Raw genomic sequence first — 21,793 nt, forward strand, 5'->3', positions numbered from 1 at the left:
CGGTCAGGCCCTCGCTACTCGCCTCTGCCGGTGAGCGTGTATTTATTTGCGCATGATAAACCTTCTTGCGTGGCAGCAAAACCTTATCGAGCCCTTCCGGCATTCATACGACATCGCTCTGCCAACTCTTCCTTGCTGAGGATCCGTTTTAGCGGCAATCTTATCCTTCCGTTGCACGCCGCCGCGATTTTCGAACAGCCACCGCAGGCTAAGTAAGGCGAAGCGGGCCAATTGGAGAAGCCGGCACCACCCTCTTCATGCGGTTATCTATTTTCACTGTGCTGGCTCGGCCACATCGAAAGCCTTTCCACTAGAGCGTGCTCCCCGCCTCTTGTCAGCCAATTAGATAAGAAAAACCGCTGAGTGTAGACAATTTTATTGGTTTTGAAAGCGAACAAAGGTGACCCCCTATAAACGAGGAGAGTGTTTGATTGGGTTGTACAGACAACGCTGCGGGTCACCGCCCGATGCTTGCGTCAGTGGTTACGTAAATTTGATGTCAGGAGTTTGGAATCAAAACAGTTTGGAATCATTTTACGTAATAGCACCCCCTGCCTGTCATCACTAACACTCAACCGTTCACAGAATACAATCTTTAAACGCTTGCTTTCATGATCTGGATATTCTTCATAACCTGCTGCATTGTTCTTTTACGAGCTTTAAGTTGTTGTGTCATAGTCTCACATATTGTGCGACTGCCCTTCTCCTGCTTTGGCTTTTGTGTTCACCTTGCGCCTTGTTGCATGTACACTCTTCTGTTCAAGATTGTTATTTTTATTCATCGTTTTTTTTACCTGATGTTCCCCTGCAATTTTTTTTACTGTATACGTGCGCCAGCACTTAGACCTCATGGTTGTTCCTGGACACGGTAAATAAATTATTGATTATTATTATTATTATTATCATTTATTTTATTATTTTATTTATTATTATTAATATTTATTTTCGCGTACCTGCTAAAACACACATGAATCTACGCAATCCCTCCAGATATGTTGTTCCTCGGACAAGAACTAATTATGGTAAAGGGCCACGAAAGTATTATATCCCGAATTTGTTTAATGAACTCCCCACTTCAGTACTGGAGCAACGAAGTTTATCTGGCTTAAAGAATGCCTTAAAAAAGGGGACATAAAAATATATTCTCGTATAAAGCTAACCTTTATTTTTGTCTGTGTGAACATTATGATTGGTTTAGACTTTAAAGCAATGTTATCTCGCGGTTTTCCTTTAGAACATTGGCTAATACAGTGTCTATTCATGTTATAGTGGGATGTGTTTTGTTTGACAATGCCATATAGCACCTTTTTCACTCTGTTTGGCGCTTTCTTGGTAATTTGTAAGTGTTCTTAAAAATGGTGAAGAGCTTTAGTTTTTATTTGGGAGCATTAGTTAGGCTCGTGAACCTGTTAAAATGATTTTGCCATAACTGTCAGGTCTCTGCCACTCAAGCCCTTGGAAGGCTTCGGCAGACCTCACAAAAAAACGCATGTACCAAAGAACTCGCAATAAAGGGTATTATTATTATTATTATTATTATTATTATTATTATTATTATTATTATTATTATTATTATTATTATTATTATTATTATTATTATTATTATTATTATTATTATTATTTGCCAGCATGTCTTAATCTTTCAATGAACTACCGGATTTTAGTTCATTTAAAAGAGAATTTCGATGCAAACTCTGATCAAAGCTTCACCGAATTGTGTGCGCTAATATTCGAAGTTTGCGTAAATACTAGGAATAGTTGCAGCTGGCTTTGTAGACGTTTTTATAACAACAAAAATCAATGTTCCCCAGGCTTGCCTTGATGGATTCACCTTGTAGGGCCTTCCTGAACATTTTCTTTCACGGAGCGGGCGTCGTGGTGGAGGTATTGCTCTTTTTGTAAACAACTGTGAAGTTTCTTCTGCTCATTCTTCTTTTGTACATGCTGAATCTATGATGGTCAAAGTTTGTAAGAGGTTATTTTCTGTGCATATCTTATCGATTTATCGACCGTCCTCATGCAGCCTTTCAAGGTTTCTTGTAGCGCTTGATGAAACTTTGCGGCAGTGGAGTTCAGTGGGCCAATTCCGTTTCATCGGGGACTTTAATATCAGCATTTTATGCCCTGAAAAATCATCTGTTCATGATTATCTATCTACGTCGTCCGATTAGGGTCTGTAACGTACAATTGGAGCTCCTACTAGAGCAGAATTAGTTCATAATAGCCTAATGCAGTCCTGCTTAGATCCCATAGCGGTCAGAGCTCCCAACTGTTCATCTAGGTCATGTACTATTCTACAAAGGTTGGCTGACCACTACTTTGTAGCATGCCGTCTTGTATTACCAGACGCGTCTGGAACGCCGTCGGTCGTAACTACATCTGGGCAGCGCAAATGCCTTGTCACTATATTTAATCAATCAAAGCTTGATCATCTTATCGTTTCGTTTGACTGCACATCCTTAACCAAAGAAGATTCGTCAGGCAAAGTGTAAGAAAGGATGCGTACGCAACTGAAAATTTTTGAATTACGAGTCACGCGGTTTGTAGCTACACCTATAAGAACCACTGCTGGATAAACACGGAAACTCTTGCTGCGATTTGGTATCGAGATATCTAGTGGAAACGCTGCACAAGAAATACGAGAAACCAAGCACTGCAATTTGAATACAAGTCGGCAAGAAATAGAGTTGTTGCTCTTCTGCTTGGTTCCAAACGCCGTTACTTTTTTCATAAATTCCAGCAATCTTCAAATAATGTAACCAAAACTTGATCTTTGTTAAATAATCTCAGAGGGGTGAGTTCCAGTAAATGGTCTGTTTTCTATTTTTTCAGCAACCTCCCACAGCAGTGGCTGATGCCTTCAGCAGACGCTTTTTAAGAACGTCCCTAAGAGCTGTCTTTCTATCCACACTCCGCCGTCAACGCAATCCATATGAGTCAGCTTTTCTTCCAATAATTTCGAGCAGTGATCTGGAAAGAATTCTTTTCAGCTTCCGTCCGAATAAGCCCCCTGGATATGATGGAATATCATAACAAATCATCCGAAGGAATTTCAATGTTTTGTCAGATATTATTTTTCATATGCTGAATATTTTTGGAATGCACTAAATTCCGGAATGCCTAAAAACTGCAGTTGCTTTACCACTACACAAGCCAAAAAAGAATGATAAGATCAAAAACTATCAGTCAATTTCTATCTTCAATTTTTTTTATTTAGAAATACCTCACAGGCCTTCGAAGAGGCCTAGGGTGAGGGGGGCGTATCTTACAATAAATACAATCGGTTAAAAGATTTCGATGCAACATGGAATCAAACATAGGCACAAGACGAAGAAATTAGCATATTAGAAAAAGCAAGCATATCATAAAAAAAGAAGAAAAAGAAGTGAACAGATAAGCATTGCATAAAAACAGCAAGAAGTGAAAAAAAGTTACATTCTACAATACATAGTTACAAAGAACTTTATACATTGCATAATATTGAAAAAGCGAAAAAGAAAAAAAAAGTGAATAAAATATCAAAAATATCACAGGCATAACGCCTGTTATAACCTATTATTGCTCAACATAACCTATTATTGCTCAGGTCTTAGCAAAATTGTTTTCCCTACAATGTCTTGTTTGCTTAAAAAATTTTCTATCCTGACTGATCACCAGTTTAGCTTTGTTTTATGGCATGGTACTGTTGCGCTGCGTGAGGAATTTTCAAATGAACTGTTCTCGGCATTCAATCAGAATCTTTTCACGTGTGCTCTCTTCTTAGATGTAGCGAAATCTTTTGACACCCTGAACCACCAAATCTTGTTAAGTAAACTGTATTTTTGGGAATTTCGTGGGCCTTTTTACGACATTCTAAAAAATTACTTGAGCAACCGATTGCTCAAGCTACCGATAATAAGGGCGTTTTCAGTTCTAAGTTGTCGCTGAATGCTGGTTTCCTCAGGGGTCAATTTTATCGCCATTGTCGTTCAACACCTTAGTTAAAGACTTTCTTTTGTCAATTTCAAAATGTTCGGTGTTCCACTATGCGGACGACACTGTGTTACAGGCAATACATCTTTCTTACAAAATTTCCACTGAAAGGTTGCAAAATGACGTGTACAATGTAATGCTTAGGTTCACTGGCTATGAAATTGTTGTCAATGTCCCAAAAACACCACTTGCTTGTTTTCACTCTCCACTCAAGACTACTGTAGTTAACATGCATCTCTACACACATAAGTCGAACTGTGTTTCTTTTAAATGTGCACCTATTCTATACGTGGATTGTGTTAAATATCTTGGAATATCTTTTGATATGAACTTGGCAACATCAAGTATCACTTATTTGTTTAAAACTATGGTCAGTCTCTTGGCTGTTGTTTAATATCAAAAGTTTTGCGCTCCTGCCTGTAAAAAACGTGATGGTAAATGAATTGGGTTGCAGTGTGTGGAGATTCGGCATTAGTCTTGGAATTCTGTTCGGATCATTGGAGATGCAAGATAGACAGGAATATAAAAAAGTATTCTTAAGAATTCTGCGTACAATTCCCCAATTGTAACAGCTGCAATTATCTTCCGTGAACTTGGGCTACAGAATTTTCAATCCTTGCTTATCGAAACAGTTGTCGTCAAACATCATTGGAATTCCGCATTCAAGTAAGCGTAACTTTGCAAAATTATACGGCCGATAAAACTAATATCCTTACTTAATATAGCTGTCTACTGTTTGCTTCGCAATCGATGCTTCACCTTTCGGTCGAAACTGCGACATTTCTTTTCAGACACTGTTTACTGTGCTTTAAATTTCTAAATTGCTAAGCACTAATAGTTGTCTAAACACAACAACGCAATTAGCCTCTGCCCACATGCATAGTCATTGCAAACTGCTGAACTTATTACTGAACGTTTTGTTGAAAATTATCAATTTCCAAAGTCGCAAAGCTGTTTGAAGCCAAAATGACGAAGTTTAGGCAAATTCATATTCTGCGCGTTAATACATAGAGGAAAGAAAGAAAACTAGGAGGTAGCATGACCTCAGGCAGCTAGCCTCGGCAAGACAAACTCCTCTAACGCCGCCCCCTACCACTCCGATGCCTATCTGCGCGTTGACTACTAGGAAATACGCTTTTCGTGGTTTCAAGATTTCGTGGTTTGAGAGTTTTTGAGGTTTCAAGAGTTTCAAGAGGAAATACGCTTTTCATTTTCAAGATCATTGGTTTGTTTAGCGCTAACTCTGAACACACCCTCGCCACGATTGGTCCGTGCTATCCGCTATCCACTCTCCGCTTTACTCTGTCCCCTCATCTTGCGTACTCGGCTGCGAGAAATTAAGCGCTTGCTGGCTGAACCCCCTTGCATGCAGATCCCGCAGGCACATGCTCCAGAATTTCCTGGAGTCAAGTGGCGGTGGTCGGGTAAGTCCTGTTCTTCTACGCCATGTGGCGAGGGCGAAGCTGACGATGAGGAGGTCGCCTAACGAGGAAGGCGTGTAGCGGAAAGGGCGGACGCAGCAAACCCAGCTTCCAGCTCTTAACTGCAGCCATAGTAGACAGATGGAGCCACGTACATGCAATTCACTCTGACCACCACTACTTCCTAACCTTCAAGATGTTTGTGCGGTAGCCTCTTGCGTGTGACGTCACCTGAGGGTTTCGTTGTCGCGAGGCCTGTGTGCTTGCGACATGGTGGCTGTTGTAATCTGCTAGATGCCACTATCTGACCTTTTCTGAACAAGTTTCTGTGTCAAAAAGTTTGTACTAAAGTGTATGGAACATTTTAGTATGCCACATTATACTGTGTTTGCCTTCGATTCGCCCAGCTGTATTCGGGTGCAGAAGGTTCCTGCTCAAACATAGCGCGCCGGGGCATGCCTGGTTTACCTAAAACGGGTGCTATAAAACAGATTTATATTAACAAATGGTATAATTCGAATGGTATAATTCGAATAAAAAATTCTGGGCGATGAACAAGAAAACACATTTTTCCCCACATTTTTCTATACGATAGCTAGTTTAACAACCGGGTGCTAAACTTAAGCCGATGTAACGGGAATGAAAAATGTTTTCAGCATTAATGATCCGGTGAAACACCAGGGCTTTTTTCACTGAAAGCCTTATATCACTGCAGGCCCACTTCGTCGGAACGTTTGATAGCGCTCTATTAATTCAAACTGTCTTGCCAGGCTTCACGCATACGGAGTCCTTCTGGTCCTGCGTCTTCATTATGCATGAGAAACACAGTGGACGCCTTCACAGGCCTTCACGTCTGCATGAATGGTTCGATTTCCTCTGCAAGCTCAGCAGGGGCAAGAGTCATTCCCGTGAGCTCCATCACCATCAAATCCCGGACATATCATTTGCCGTCACCGGATGAGGTCACCCGTTATGCCTATGACGGCATCCATTCTACAGCAATACCACTGTCGATATCCCACGCAGTTACAAGGCTTCGCTCGCTAGAACGCGAGCTTACACTGGCATCGTGGAACTCGATGGGCTTTACAAATACTCGTCACCATAAATTTGATTCGCAGCTACAGCTCCGTCTTCCGCCAGGGATATCGCGAGTTCCCACAGATGGATTCTAGCCACTGCGAGGCGATGTGTTACTCCCATTCAATAGCTTGTACCCCTGCCGAACTCCGCAGAGTACAGGGGTGTCAGGGGATTCGGGTGTGGTAAAGGTGCCGAACGGGAACAATGCTTAGTTCTAATAGTCCGGTGTTCGAGAGATTTTTGTTGGAAAGAAGCCTTTCTTCCGCCTGCGCAGCATAATTTTTGCATAATGGTCCATTCTTTCTGATGTGCTTGTTGCAAACATGTATCGATTCATTGTTCCTCACGACCGCGAGCTCTGATGTGGCACTGCGATCAGTTTCTTCATATGCCATACAGAGACGCGGTATTTTTTGCGAGAGTTACGTCAATGTGCGTGTCACGGCAGACGCCCTTGAAAGCACACACCTTTCATTTGTATCTTTAGATTGAAAAGAAAAATTATTTTGTTTTTTTCTAGTAGACCACGTATCATTCTGCGTCAGGCTTATGTAACGTCTCGGAACGCTGAAAATCCCGCTTAGTAACTGACACATGCAGGAAAAAGTGCAGTGGTTGTAAGCGTGAGTCTGAAAGTGATTTTTGTTGCTTCATAAGTGCCAAATATGCTCAAAGCTCCACGGGGAAAAATTTTTTGGTAGTCATTATGGCGACGTCATTATCCTTTCTGCTATGATATTCCAAACATGATTGAGTGAAAGCATAGAATAAATGTGAGTTTTAATTAGACGTAACGCTTTTTGGCTGATGTCCGTTGACGTCACAATCACCTACTGTTCGTGAAGGAAGCTTTCATCTTAGTTGTTTTTTTTTTTTTCTGGATTCCTTTGCGTAAATGTCCCTGCGTGGCCCTTTCTGTGCTGACCTGGGGTTGACGCTGACAAGGACTCTTATTCTTAGCAATATTTCTTTTTTTCTTTTTTTTTTTGTTCCTGTGAGCAACCTTAATGTGATGAAGTTGCATGGCATTGAAATATTTTGTCCATTTTCATTCTTGTTGCAAATATTGCGCGGCAATGAAAGATTTCCCCCATTTTCATTCTTGTTGCAAATATATGAATCAATCAATGTTTATTTTTCTGTCTATGCAAAATACAGACAGAGGGGTATGCGAAACAAAAGAAAAGTTGCCAAGAAAGCTTGACAAGTTCACAGACCTTTAGGCACGTTGAAGCAGTTATAGAAAAATATTTGCAAAGGAAATCATTATACAACCTACTATGCCGCTAACTCAGAGCAATTAGACACGTAGCCGCGGCTAACAATCATAAGAGTTTTGATGAACAGAACTAAAATAACAAATTAAACACCTGAATAGAGGAGTTTCCTTATTTACAAAAATGTAATGCGCAGTTCTCATTGAGTGCAAGTGAATAAGTCAAAATCGCCACGCTCGTAGCTATTTAACAGAGAAGACAATCTGTAGCAATGTTTCTGTTTACCTAAACCTAGACGAACAGCCGGTACAACCCAGCTTTCCCCGTTCTTCTTCTTTCTGGGGTTTTATGTGCCAAAACCAGTTCTGAATATGAGGCACGCCGTACTGAAGGGCTCCGGATTAATTTTGACCACCTGGGGTTCTTTAACGAGCACTACAACGCAATCACACGGGCGTTTTTGCATTTCGCCTCCATCGAAATGCGGCCGCCGCGGCCGGGATTCGATCCCGCGCCCTCGTGCTCAGCAGCGCAACGCCTTAGCTGACTGAGCCACCACGGCGGGTCAGCTTTCCCCGTGTCGTGTAATGTTACTTGGAACTCGGTGTTGTAAATGGGCTACCATGCGCAAATTATTTATGTTATTTTTAGTCTTGTTTTAAATTTTATGCTGAGCCGATACCTATAGAGATAGTATATGCTTACTATATATAGTATAGTTCCGCATTGCGAAACAAATCCACCGTTGGAGAGGCATAAGGAATATTATTAATAAAGCGAAGGCTATCGTCCTGTAGTGTCTGTGAATAATGTTGTAGACTTGAGTGGGTGCAGTCTCCCCCACACAAGACAATGATAATTAAGGTGTAAGCAAAACAAGAAGTTATAGACCAGCCGGTTGACTTTTCTAGAAAGCAAGTGCCGGAGACGACCATTTGTGCGAGTTATCTGGGCTAGTTTTTTTTTTTCTAAGCAATTTGATGTGATTATCGCAAGGCATATTGGAGGAAAAAACAATGCCAAGGCAATTTAGCTTTTCAACAATTTCAGTATTGCTGGTGTTCATTATAATGTTACCGTGGGATGAAATTAATTTGTTTGAGGTGCAGATATTACAGATTTTCTTTTATTCTGAATAATCTACATTCCATTAGAGACCGACCAGTTTCGGTATTCGTGATAGTGTAGTTACAGCAACAATTCATGTCATTACCTCAAAAAAACATACTACAATCATCAGCAAACACCATCTTTTTGGCGCCCGTATTAATGTTGACCATGTGATTAATATAGAGGTTGAACAACAGAGGGCCCATTGTGCTCTTCTGGGGGACAACACAAATTAAAGCTCTCAAGTCAGAGCTGGAGTTATTGATCCGCACTATTTGTAGTCGGCACCAGTATGATTTTATTAGTGAAAGACCGAGTACGCGAACGCCATAATAGTAGTGTTTCTTGCATAGGATATCGTGGTTCGTTCACTAAAAGAAAGGCCTTCGAAAAGTCTACGAAAACACCAAGAACGAACTATTTTTTTAACTGTTCAAGAATGTATTCCTTCTGCACGAGCAAGGTTAATTGAGTGGATTTATTTATAAGGAAGCCAAATTGAGAAAGGGTTAAGATACTACGCTTATCAAGAAGCCTAGAAAACCTAATATATTTAAAATTTTTTGAGGGCCTTCGAAAATAGTGGTACAATAGATACAGGTCTGTAGTTTCCCAAATCATTTCTGTCAACCTTTTTGTAAAGAACAGATACTCTAGCAATCTGGTCGGATCTGAATTTAATCAATGTCGCATTTAGGTTTTGGATAACAGCTACAACCTCTTCAGTCATTACAGGTGACCAGGTATATGAAACAATTATTACGTACACTCCTATACTCGCTTGCGTGATTTAAGGTACCACTCGGTATCATGCTAATAAAACAAGTGTTAAAAGCATCGACCAAAGCTTTGTCAGGTATTTCCTTGTAATGTACGTCAGGTTTTAAAAGCGGACCATATTTTTATCGAATGCAAGATTATGTTTAACCTTGACCATAGGACGTCTGATCGGCCACCTTTAACACCCATATATGATGAATGATACTCTATCCGTGCTGATCTCAGCCTTTTCGTGAGCGTGTTACGGTATTGCTTGAACTCCTTCTAGTCCTTCCACAGCCGGATTCTTAAAAATGTTTTATGCAATTGATCTCTTTTTTCATTTGTTCGTGTTACTCTGGTGTAATCCAAGGTTTCCGCTTTTTTTAATTCCTCTTGTTTTTCTTGGTGTAGTCCGAAGTCCTATGTGAGCTTTTGAGTACTAAGCTTTAAGTGCATGAATAATAAAATTACTATAGCGCCTAATTATTTCGTACTAATTTATTCAAGGGCCTGCCAAGACTGGTAGCCCTTTGTCAAAGAAGCAAATCGCGCTTTCTGAGACGCACCTGACTGGCAGTGAAAGAACGAAAAGAAAAGAAATTAAACGGCACGTAAAATTTTATGTGGTTGTTATCCTGGCTAAATGAAACTTGCAAATGTTTCATTCACAGGAGATCGGTAAGGGCACAAGTCCCCAAGTATGCTAATCAAATTCTTCCGCTTTAAAAGTTCTGTCACGTGACTTTAGAAACCCGAGAATAGGTGCACCCGTATTCGTAACGCACTTCCCACACTACAGCGGCTCGGAAGAATATGTACCAGCCAATCAGGAGAAAAGTGAAGCAACATAAAAAAATTGAAAATTGGCAGTTTCTGCTCGAAGTACAACTAATTGAAAGTGATAGCAAGGTTTATCTTAGAGTTGTAGCTCCTCTGGGGCGGGCTTGAACAATACGCAGGGTGGACATGTTGGCGCACGCAGCACGCCAGGCAACTGCTGCTGCGAAGCAGAAACGGTGTCCAGGCAGCGACCAGGTGCATCTCATAGCTGGCGTATTGTGGAGCACCGCTAGTAGCGCTGCAGGAGTTCGCACCTGGAAGGTGCCTGGGATCAGACTGAAGGAAAATCGTCGGCGCTCGTAGCTTGAAACGTTCGCTCATTTTTATGTGTGCACCACGGTATGGCTGTAGGCATGCACGCATATGCTCAGCAGGAACGCTTGCGCATGCGCGCGCAACCCTCATGCCAGCAGTGTAACGCAGAACGTTGCACCCGCTCCTCTGCGGTTTTGTCGTTTTTGCAGCCAAACACACTGCGCATCTATCTCTAGCGCCCCCGCAGACTTTATAACTTTCCAAAGGCGGACCACGCATGCGCCGTCGATACCATGACAGCCTCGAGTGCCCGTGTACTGGTTATTGTAATAATGTCAGTAATTATTTATATTGTGAGATCTTATGTGCCGAAAACCACGATATTATTGTGAGCTGCCTCGTAGGAGGGCACTCCGGATATTTTTTTCTTCTTTTTTATCGACCACTTAGGGTTCTTTAGTGTGCTACCAGTGGATAGTAGACGGGTGTTTTTTGCATTTCTCCCTCATCTAAATGCGGCCGCAGCGGTCGGGATTTGATCCCACGCCCTTGGATTTATCAGCGCAACGCCTAAGCCTCTACGCCACCACAGCGGGTAATAACAGGCAGTTTTCGTATAGCGTATAGAAGCAAACGCAAAGAGATAGCGTTATCATTAGCGTTGCGTGCTGCACACTGTCCGTGCGCTGTGCGTAAACGGGGCTTGAGCTCTTACGTACGTACATTATTTTCGGTATTTAGCGTTCAACACTAACGCACGCGAAGTACTGACGCTAAGAAATAGCGTTGTCGTACATGGCGGCAACCTTGGCTCCCGCTTCACCGTGAATTCTAGTGATGGCTACGCTCTCACTCTCGTTGATTGTCAGAAATTACTGAAATGAACTTTCGCTTCCCCTAAACTCACCTGAAACGCTAGTTATGAGCACATAGCGCATCCAATTTCTGAGATTGTTCAGCGATTCCGGCGTTCATAAGCCTGACGAGACGCATCCACATAGCAACAAGACAATGGTTGCTAATGGACTGTCTTGGCTTGAATACGTTTGTCACGAAGCACCTGACGGCGCCGTGTCTTTGAACGTCTTAGGGAGCCTCCATGCAACAGCGTTGCATGTAGGCTCCCTATAACGTTTTCCTTACGTTTGCGTTCCCGTACGTTAAACTAAAAGTCTTGAAGGGACGCACACCATAGCGTCCCGCATAGGTTTAGCGTGTGGAGCACGTTAACGCTAACGCAAGCATTTTATGCTACCGGTATACTAAAGCTCTCTAATATTATGAGTGAAAGCAGCCAGCCACTGACAGGCAGTTCTTCCAAACAGAAAGCTTTGTGAATTTGGCTGTGTTCGTTTTTTTTTTATTAAGATTTACGCAGTGGCGAAATTTGCTTTGTTTCTTAAAATTTTGCGATTTTCTTTTATTCATAAACTCTTCAATGGTCTTAACCATGTTTAGCGACCACCTGCGAACTTAACTTGTCTTTTTTTTCTTTTAAGTAAGACAAATTTATTTAGAGCTACCTATTTATAATAGATAGAGAGAGAGAATTAATAAAGGCAAGGCAGGGAGGCCATGCTGAGGCCAATTGAGTAACCCTAGACTGGGGAAGGAAGAAAAAAAAAACAAAATGAGAAGGTGGCGAGAAAAAGAGTCCACAGCAAGTTCCCACGCACACATAAACGCGCACATATTATTACCCAACGGCTCACAACAAATCTAACGCTGCAAAAAGGAGCTTTTCTCTGAAAACTACCTTCGAAAGGACCGACTGAAAACTCGGCTCAATGCGGAAAAAGTGGTAATGAACCATGGATACAGACATGTCTGCGCACTCTGGCATCAGTGAGCTGAAATGCCTCGCTAAATGTAAGAGCTCGAGACACTCAGATACAAAGATGGAGCTTGAACATCACAGCCTTGTGGTGTTGAGCTCTGTCGCTGTGTATGTGTGTTTCGCGCTCTTACATTTAGCACTGCAATACCAACACCACCGAAGAATCCACTCCTAAAACGCCTGCACTCTTATAGTGAACTTTCTGGTATGCCATTTGGAAAATCCAGATTCAGTATAGGGTGAAACGACGGTGAAACATGGCCCATGGCACAGGGACACGAAGTCGACGTGCACGGCCGTTTCAGGAAATTCTGATCTACGAGCGTGTTGCCGCCAGCACGTATACATATGCAGTATTCAGATGTACGCACACCAGCTCGGGGACGTCAGTATACGGTCCCAGAAGAGTGCATGTTGCAAGCGTACGTCACTGATGCTTGGAGTAGTGGGCAGCCCCAGCGCTCCATTGTCTTTCTTGTGGACCTTTTTTTCTTTTTTTACGTTCTCCCACGAATACAACGCACAGAGGGGCAACGCATAGAGATAAAGACAGGGCGACTACTTAGTCGCTCCGCTACTCCCTGCTAAGAAGTTGCACTTGCCGCTATGTAAAACGATGCATTGTCTGCGGCATCTAATTGCCTTCAAAGACGAAAGAAACAAGAAGTCCTAGACGTTCCCCGCCTCTGCGATTGTTTCATGCCCAGCCTATGCGTGTTTCTACGAAAGCTGCTTAGATGCGAAAGAAAGCCCTTCTCAAACTTGATGACCGGTTTACGGATGATAGTCGGGCATGGGCGGTCTTTATAACATTGTTCTGTGAAGTGAACTAAGACGACAAGGAATTCGTGGGGTTCGTTGGTATGACTAAGGGGGAATCATTTTCGTCGATGTTCAGGTTTCCTCGCATACTACACGTGCACTGTTACCTCTACAACTGATGATTTCAGAGACTGCATGTATGAATATCTCTTGCTTGAACCAAAAGACTTCAAGGCTTCCGGGCTCATTGATATTTTTCTTGGCAAAAAAAAAACAAAAAAAACGGCAGCGTCTCCGCGAATTACACGCGAATATCTGCACTACAAAATTTCTCAAGTCATAAGCAGGTCCTTGTCAAACATCAGGATGGTTAAGAATAAATCAACAGAACAGGCACTACTGAACATTCAATAAATATTACTTAATTATTTTTAAAATAAGTTATGTACGGTTGGAGGTTTTTTCTCATCTTTTTTCTAGAGGAAAGCTTTTTATTCTATTAAGCATCACATACTGTTTCAAAAGCTTTCTCTATATGGGGTTAGAGGTGTTCTATATAGGATTTAGGTGAATTAGAAACAGTGGCAAATGATTGGTTACGTGAATTGCTAATTTGGTTATCTCTGTATAACTTGAGTAAATTGTTTCTAAAACCGTGTTTACTGTTTTTAAGCCCTATTAACAAACCTGATATCACTGATATTTCTATAACTTTTGGTGCTCCAGCAATTCATTGGGTCATCATCATCATCATCAGCCTATTTTATGTCCACTGCAGGACGAAGGCCTCTCCCTGCCATCTCCAGTTACCCCTGTCTTGCGCTAGTTGATTCCAATTTCTACCTGCAAATTTCGTAATTTCATCACCCCACCTAGTTTTCTGCTATCCTTGACTGCGCTTTCCTTCTCTTGGCACCAATTCTGCAACTCTAATACTCCATCCGTTATCTACCCTACACATTACATGGCGTGCCCAGCTCCATTTTTTTCTCCTAATGTCAATTAGAATGTCGGTTATCCCCGTTTTCTCTCTGATCCACACCGCTCTCTTCCTGTCTCTCAACGTTAAGCCTGACATGTTTGTGTTCCAATGCTCTTTGTGCTGTCCTTTACTTGCTCTCCAGCTTCTTTGTTAACTTAGAAGTTAACGGGTGTCTGTATTTAAAATTAAACATTTAAATTCGAGGAAAATGTGATTTGGACTCCTCACTTAAATAAAATACATTATAGCATTTCCAGATCTAACTGCATGTATTGTAAAATCCGGCATCTGGTACCGAATTGGTTAAAACATAAGTTGTATTATTCATTCATCCATTCTCATCTAGACTACTGCTTATCGATCTGGAGCAACACTAGTAAAACAAACTTACATTGGCTAACAGTCCTTCAAAAACAAACTGTCCGCCACAGAAAAAACCTCGGATGCTCGATACCACAGCAGAGTTCTCAAAAAATTAAATACAAAACGTTGATCAGTTATATAATCTGAAGCTAACTACGTACATACACGTTGAAATACAGAAAAATCAATCTGAATTTTTAGGCACAAGTAGCAGTGGCGGATTACTGCGACATGATGGCCTATTTATTCCTCTTCTGGCGTGTGCATGTGTTGTGTCGTGTGTGTGTGTATTATTAATTGTCGCTTATTTCCTGCACCAAGTTTCTTCCTTACAATGAATCCGCTATCTACTGCATAATTTCTCATATTATGTTCACGTTACTGCTTAATAATGCATGGGTGGTAGGGCGTTTGTCAGGCAGTTTTTTTTTTGCCACTAGCCGTAAATTCCCCTGACCGATAATAGGTCGGAAACAATCAAAATGAAATCAAATATACAGCTGCAGAAGGCCACAAAAGCATTGCTGCGTTTTCTGAAGGCAACAGGACTGAGCGACCGTCTATGACACAGCGCTGAGAATTTTCATTACGTCGGCGGCTCAATTGCACATCCACTATTCGCTTTCCCTTCTACTCTTTTCCTCCCTTCTCCCTTTTTCCAGTGTGCAGAGTAGCCAGCCGGGCTCAGTCATGAATAACCTCCCTGCCTATCATTTATCATTTTCCCTCTATTGCACCTCTCTCTCTCCCTCGGCTTTCAGTTCGTTTCAAACGATTTAAGATTTAATAATTGTGCGTTTCCTGGTCGTCATTTGGACTCACCACAAATTTTTGCTAAACTTAAACAATATGTAAGAAATCATACACAGCTCCCACGCACAAAGCACGCAAGTTCGGTTTTACCTGAGACAACTATAGCCCACGAAACAACGCTGCGCCACGTTGTACTGCTTTGGGAGAAAGGTTTCGTGGAAGAAAAAAAACTGTGGGCCGAGATAATGTACTCTATTCCAATAATTTTCCTTTTCACTGCTTCCTCATTGGTTCGAATGGTTCTCCACATATGTTAGCGGCCCTAAACTAGATGCTAAGAAAGGAATAGAATCGAGCGAAAGGAATTATTACATCATGCCAGCTTACGTTTAATCCTCAACGAAGATTTAGAGGGACGAAACAAGGGAAGAGGAAAAGTGGTAGCACCAGACCTTTTGAACTGATTTGAAAAAAACAGTGATGGTTATTCTCTTGGACAGCCAAATAAACAAAGAATAAAAGGAATGAAATTTATTGCAAGCTAAAATGTGATTCTCTTCATATATTTCATTCATTTCATTCCAAAGGGCTTGACGGAAAACAATGTTGGCTGATTGGCATGTTCCTAAATGAGTACTTAAAGGAGGAAAAAGAAAGACCGAAGGCCGGGATGTTAACCAGAATGGCGTCTGGTTGGCTACCCTACAACGGGGGAAAAGAACACACTACAATAGTATATTCATAATATGGTCCTAATATGGTCATAATTTATGACATTTTAGCGATGCCTTGTAAGCAGCAAGTACGTTTACATTGTGCACTGAAAAGCCCCTCCACTTAGTCGACATGGTGTCTGATGGTTCTCGTTTTTACACCGAAGCTGTAAATGGTGAAGATAGTGCAATACCGGGCCGACCCGCAATGAAGGTGAAGCAGGCTTCAAGCACTGCAGCAACTTGCAAAAATAAGTTTAATATATTGGGTCCAATTACAACCCGTATCAAATATTAAGCTGTTAAGAACACGTACTACACTTTGACTTGTGTCGGCCATGTCCACGTTCGCACCATACACGTGTACGCCATCCCGTGTATTAAAACTAGTGCCTGCCAATGTGAGTGTCTTCTGTCTCCTGATGTCATGCTCTACGTAGGCTCCTTTCCTCAGTTCTGCTCTGACTGTGAAATGGGTAGGCCGCGTGATGTACGGTCTGAAGAAGAACAGCGTGCCTACCAAGAACGACGGCGTGAACAGAATAGAGAATGGGCACGGCGGTGGCTGAAGGATACCACCGACGATGAGCAGCCCGTCGATGCCAAGCGTAAGCGTACTGCACACCAGGAACGCGAGGCCGAAAGAAATGCGAACCGTCCATGTGGCCCCGATCCCGCAAACTTGGAATGTTTGACCGGAACAACGGTCAATCTCCACATACACAGCTTCGCTGGTCATACACCTTCACAAAGTAGAATGGCACTGATATTTTTATTTATTTTTATTTTTACACAAGATACACATAGGTGAATTGCGTGTCGCCAATCTACATTGTTGAAAATCAGTGTCGTATTTTTGTTCCGTATCCTTCTTTTTGTCTTCCACATTGTGCCCATTTATGTTTGCTACAAACTTCATTGCATTGATGCATTGAAGCAAATTACGTTTTGGCTAAAGATGCACAAGAAGTATTCTTCGAGTATTTATCATAATTATTCCTTGATTATCATACTTTGTAACCAAGAAAGATGTCTGCACCACTATCCCTGGTCTATCTGTGCTATCTAGTATTCCCGACTTTCTTGACAGACATGAGTAGTTCCTTCTTGTATTATTTTTGAATACAGGGTGTTACACTTGCCGTAAAAACATTGATCTACAGCACTGAAAAAAATTCCGGGCTTTACAAGTTAAAACCACAATAGGATTATGACGCACGCCATATATGTGTACTTCGGAATAACTTGGACCACCTGGGGCTCTTTAACGTTTGCCCAATGCATGGTCACGAGTGTTTTTGCAATCTGCCCTCATCGGAATGCGGCCACCGCGGCCGGATTAAAACCCGCGAACTCCTGCGGCCGCCGCGACCCTCAGCAGGGCAAAGCCAGAGCAACGGGCGTGTAGCTATGGCAACTATAGCAACTATGCGTGCTCGTCGAAGCCGGAGCGCTTCAGAGCGTTAGTCACAAATTCACGTGGGAATTGGTAAACGTGAGAGCACCGGGGGCTCGTAACTGCTATCCGCAGTGAGGAAGTTTATGAAATGTAGAAGTAAGTGGCGTCTAGCAGTTGTATTTCCTTTTTTTATTTCGGTTGCACTATACATCGCAAGCTATGTTCAGCGGAGAAGCCCTAATGACGCTTTCCTTTCATGTACTCGTTATTCCGCGCCACTTTATGCATAGTGATCACGGCGCACTTCGAGGCTCATGGCAGTGAATGAGAGGTTATTATCTAACGAGCAAAAGGGCCACTATGGCCGCTTCATTTCTGAGCTGTGAAAGGGGCAGATTTTTCATTAGTGAAAACTTGTGCTGGCCGCCACCTCCACAAGAGTTTTTGAAGGTTGAAAAAGTGGACATCGTCGTCACCTGCCTGGGCCGGTATTTTGTACCGATGCCTTTCCAATGCTAATGCCTTTTCGCGCTTTTCGCGCTTTGTCAGTGGTCAGAGCGACGGTCCGCTCACGTTATCGACGGGATCAGAATGAGCGGTGGATGATAAGACTGGTATAGAATAAAGCATAACGCATCATTGCAAAATACCGGCCCTGGGTATTCGGGAAGACGCGGACGTCGCTTCGTTACATGTGTACGGCAGGACGTCGACATCGCCAGGTGCATGCGCGTGCCACCTTCAGGAGGGCCTTCAACCACTTGCGTTCCACCGGATCTGTCCAGGTTCAAAAAAAGAGAGATTCCTGCTAATGTGACCAAGGACTTTGGCTAGATTAGACATGGCTAGATGAAAAAAAAATTGTTTGCCGTGGACAGTTAACTACTGACGTCGCAAGAAGCTGGAGACCACCGAACATGTCTTTTATTAATTGATTTGACTCCATATTTCACTTGTATGTCTTAGAACAAACATTCAGGAAAGAACTACATATATCAGCCCTCGAGTTATTCGGCTTCTTTCTTTTTTTGTTTTTGTAAGCAGAAAAGGAATGAAGGTTACTGTACGATATTTATGCTTCTGGGCCTCCACAGTCTGTGGAATACGAAAATTGCAATGTGAGATGTGAATATAAATGACCACCTACCGTGAATCAGTTTCATTGAGAGTGTCGGGTATAATATTATACTTATTATATTCAGGAAATGTAATATATTGCACAAAGTCAGCGCGCATGTTGTATATTTCCGCAATGGGTTGCTGTTCTACGTGTTTTGAGGAAGTTGAGACGATTTTGAAATTACCACGTTAGCGAAAATGTAGTTTCCATGTTTTGGTTTGTAATACAACACGATACGCATTGATTTGTAATACAAACAGGCAATGAGGAAATAAACTGCTGGCCTCCGGCTCTGATGGTAGAGCCACCACACCGGAACGTTAGTCCGGGATTTCATCCCCTGTCTTGAAAGGATTTTTCTTCAACTGCGAAGCTTTCTTCCTGAGAAAATCGAATAAGTTTTCTTTGTAACTTCATGCTAAGTCATGGTGAAAGACAATGTTTCTATTTTTGAAACTTCATCTACCTTGAACTTCTCTGCATAGCTTTGTTGTTATAACCAACAAGTCATTAACTTTTTCTGGCGTATATCCCACTGGAATATGGCCGTCCCGAAAGTCCTTAAAAACATGTTCTACAGCTTCTCGTTTTTGTCACTCTAAACACTTCATTGTCCATTAAAAAAAAAGGACTTATTTCTCTCGGACATTTTCTAACTGGCAAAATTTTGCTCTGTAAATTGAAAACAATTTTATACAGGGTGTTTTTTAACTCTTCTTCAAACCCGCCGTGGTTGCTCAGTGGCTATGGTGTTGGGCTGCTAAGCACGAGGACGCGGAATCGAATCCCAGCCACGGCGGCCGCATGTCGATGGGAGCGAAATGCGAAAACACCCGTGTACTTAGATTTAGGTGCACGTTGAAGAACCCCAGGTGGTCCAGATTATTCCGGTGTCCCCCAATACGGCGTGCCTCATAATCAGATCGTGGTTACGGCACGTAAAACTCCATAATTTTAACTCTTTTTAAAGCATCTTGACCTGAAAGAGTATAGTACTCATCATTGCACATAGCGACAGGAAGAGGTATAGCTGAAAAATTTCGGTACAGCTTTTTTTTGCAGCGAAGCTGTATATGGCTATGTTCTGACCAAAAGTGCATGCATCGACAGGGTGTGTAGAAAAGAATCGGGGCGACAAAATTTTATCGACAGTAGCCTGCTGCGCGCCGGGCGGTGCTCCATGGCTCCGGAGTGGATGGCGCAATAATGAAACGTCATTGTGTACCCACCAATGTCTGTGCCTCGTTTTGTTCTGACATCGACATCGCTCGAGCGACGTTATGAGCAGTTGTACTTTTGTCTTGCTATGGCCAGAACGCGCTTAGTGCATACTGAAGAAGAAGAAGAACGTGCATGTAAACAGCGCCGGCGTGGGCAACAGCATGAATGGGCGCGAAGACGACGGGAAGCCTCTATAGCCGAAGGCGTGTCGTCCGAAGAGTTCGCAACGTCGGATAGCCGCTCTGTGACAGATGAAGAACAACAGCGTGCCCGTGAGGATCGCCTTCGCGAACAGTTGCCGCGATAGCATCGGCAACCAATTGCAGTATGTCACAGTGACCACAAATCAATCGTTACCATGGTGACAAAGTAAAGAGAAAATAAAAGACGATAACTACAATGAAGTTATGTGTATGTGCCTTTATTCAATCAATGTAGCAATTAACCATATATAGCTCAATATAGTTGTCAGAAAGTACAGCTTCGCTGCTTTTCCATCTTCACATGATGGAAGGGCTTGGAATTTTTTAGTGTGACAGTTGTTTGATATTCAGGAAAGAAGCCTGCATTTATAATTTGATATACAACGACGACCTTCCTGAAATAAACTTTGGTACTATATCAGGCTCCTTTAGTTATAACAATGATAAATTCAAGACTTGAACCACCATCAAACTTGCATCGCGGTACCCACAAGATCATTATCAAAAATTTAGGCCTGGTCTGTTGAAGAATAAAGTGAGCCAGCCCTAGAATAGATTGTCTAACACTGCGAAGCAAATTACATCGACTGGTTTTCATATAAAGCTCCAAATAAACAACTGCCGACAACCTGCGCGTCTTTTGTACACTTGCCTGAATCAAAATAATACTTTTAAGACCAACCTGGTCTGGGCCACTGGATACATAGCGCAAACACATAGCACGGTGGAATGAAGTCAAATCAAGTTCTGAACATTTTGTTGTGTTTTGTATGATAATATACCGCTCCTTAGTCTAATATCCATTTCTATCCTTGTTAGGAGCCAACTGGACGGCAATATACTTCACCGGTAATTGTGACGGCAGTATCTCTTTATTCAATTATCGAGGCTTCGTACACCGAGCGTTTAACAAAGTTGACCTTCATTTTAAGTGATATGCACGAACAATTCTCTCGTCTTTCAAAATGCCATTTCCTCCATGGGACGATAGTCGTGTATGCTTCTCTTTGCTGTTTCAGTCTCCGTTTTTATGCTGTCTTCTTCTCCGATGCAGAGTTCTCCTATCTACTACGGGCCCTATGCGAGATGTACAAGAACCGGACGTTCAAGACATACCTTGGCTTTTCACCTTTCGTGATTATACAAAACCCCGAAGACGCCGAGGTAAGTTCACGCTAAAGCAGCTACACATGACACTTGGAAGCTGCAGTTTTTTATTCGAGAACGCTTCTTCACACCAGCCGAAACGCGAAATAACAGCCTATGCGATTGCTGTGTTTAAGCATGCAGTTATTTGCCGGTGTACAACAAGCCGTCATTTTCTAGCTGCCCCACCTAATAAAGTTTTTCATCCTTCCATCCATCCCACCTCCCATCTTTATTCCTACGGGTTGCCGTCTAGTCTCTCACTGCGTGTATAAAACGATGTAACTTGGCTTCTGAGAGCTATGCAGTGCTATCGAAACTCGCAGCTCTATAGTCAAAGAGTGATATTTCATACGGTTGTTTTTAACGGCGTATTGCTTTGGCAAGGTGCGAAAGGAAAGCCGGTAGACAGGTTTAGTCCGACTTTGTGGCAGCTTCTGTGGCCGCGCACAATGACATTGCGGCTTGTTAGTAATGTCTCAACGGTGACAGCTCGGGAACACACTTGTAAAGCTGAGTGCCGTTAAATACAGAAGAAAAGGGGGAAAAAAACTGCCAGCTTTGTACGACCCTGGAAAATGGCAACCCAAGTTCCAGCGGTGGCAGACGCTCTTTGTTTAGGCCGGAGGTGTTT

The 21,793-nt window shown here is 42.4% G+C and overlaps 1 protein-coding gene and 1 non-coding gene across 8 annotated transcripts in view; one reads left to right on the top strand and one right to left on the bottom strand.

Annotated features, from left to right (window-relative positions):
* LOC119437021 (cytochrome P450 4C1-like) overlaps nucleotides 1-21,793 on the top strand; it is a 212,154-nt gene that overhangs the window by 38,184 nt on the left and 152,177 nt on the right. For all 7 annotated transcript variants that reach the window (XM_049660223.1, XM_049660228.1, XM_049660227.1 and 4 more), the window contains exon 2: nucleotides 21,068-21,177. In XM_049660223.1, the coding sequence (XP_049516180.1) occupies nucleotides 21,068-21,177 (110 nt within the window). The remainder of the gene's footprint in view (nucleotides 1-21,067; nucleotides 21,178-21,793) is intronic.
* Nucleotides 16,228-16,410, bottom strand: LOC119437890 (U2 spliceosomal RNA). The gene has a single exon (XR_005189574.1). It is a non-coding gene; the product is annotated as a U2 spliceosomal RNA (small nuclear RNA).

This window comes from Dermacentor silvarum, chromosome 1 (assembly GCF_013339745.2).
Source record: "Dermacentor silvarum isolate Dsil-2018 chromosome 1, BIME_Dsil_1.4, whole genome shotgun sequence".
NCBI lineage: Eukaryota > Metazoa > Arthropoda > Arachnida > Ixodida > Ixodidae > Dermacentor > Dermacentor silvarum.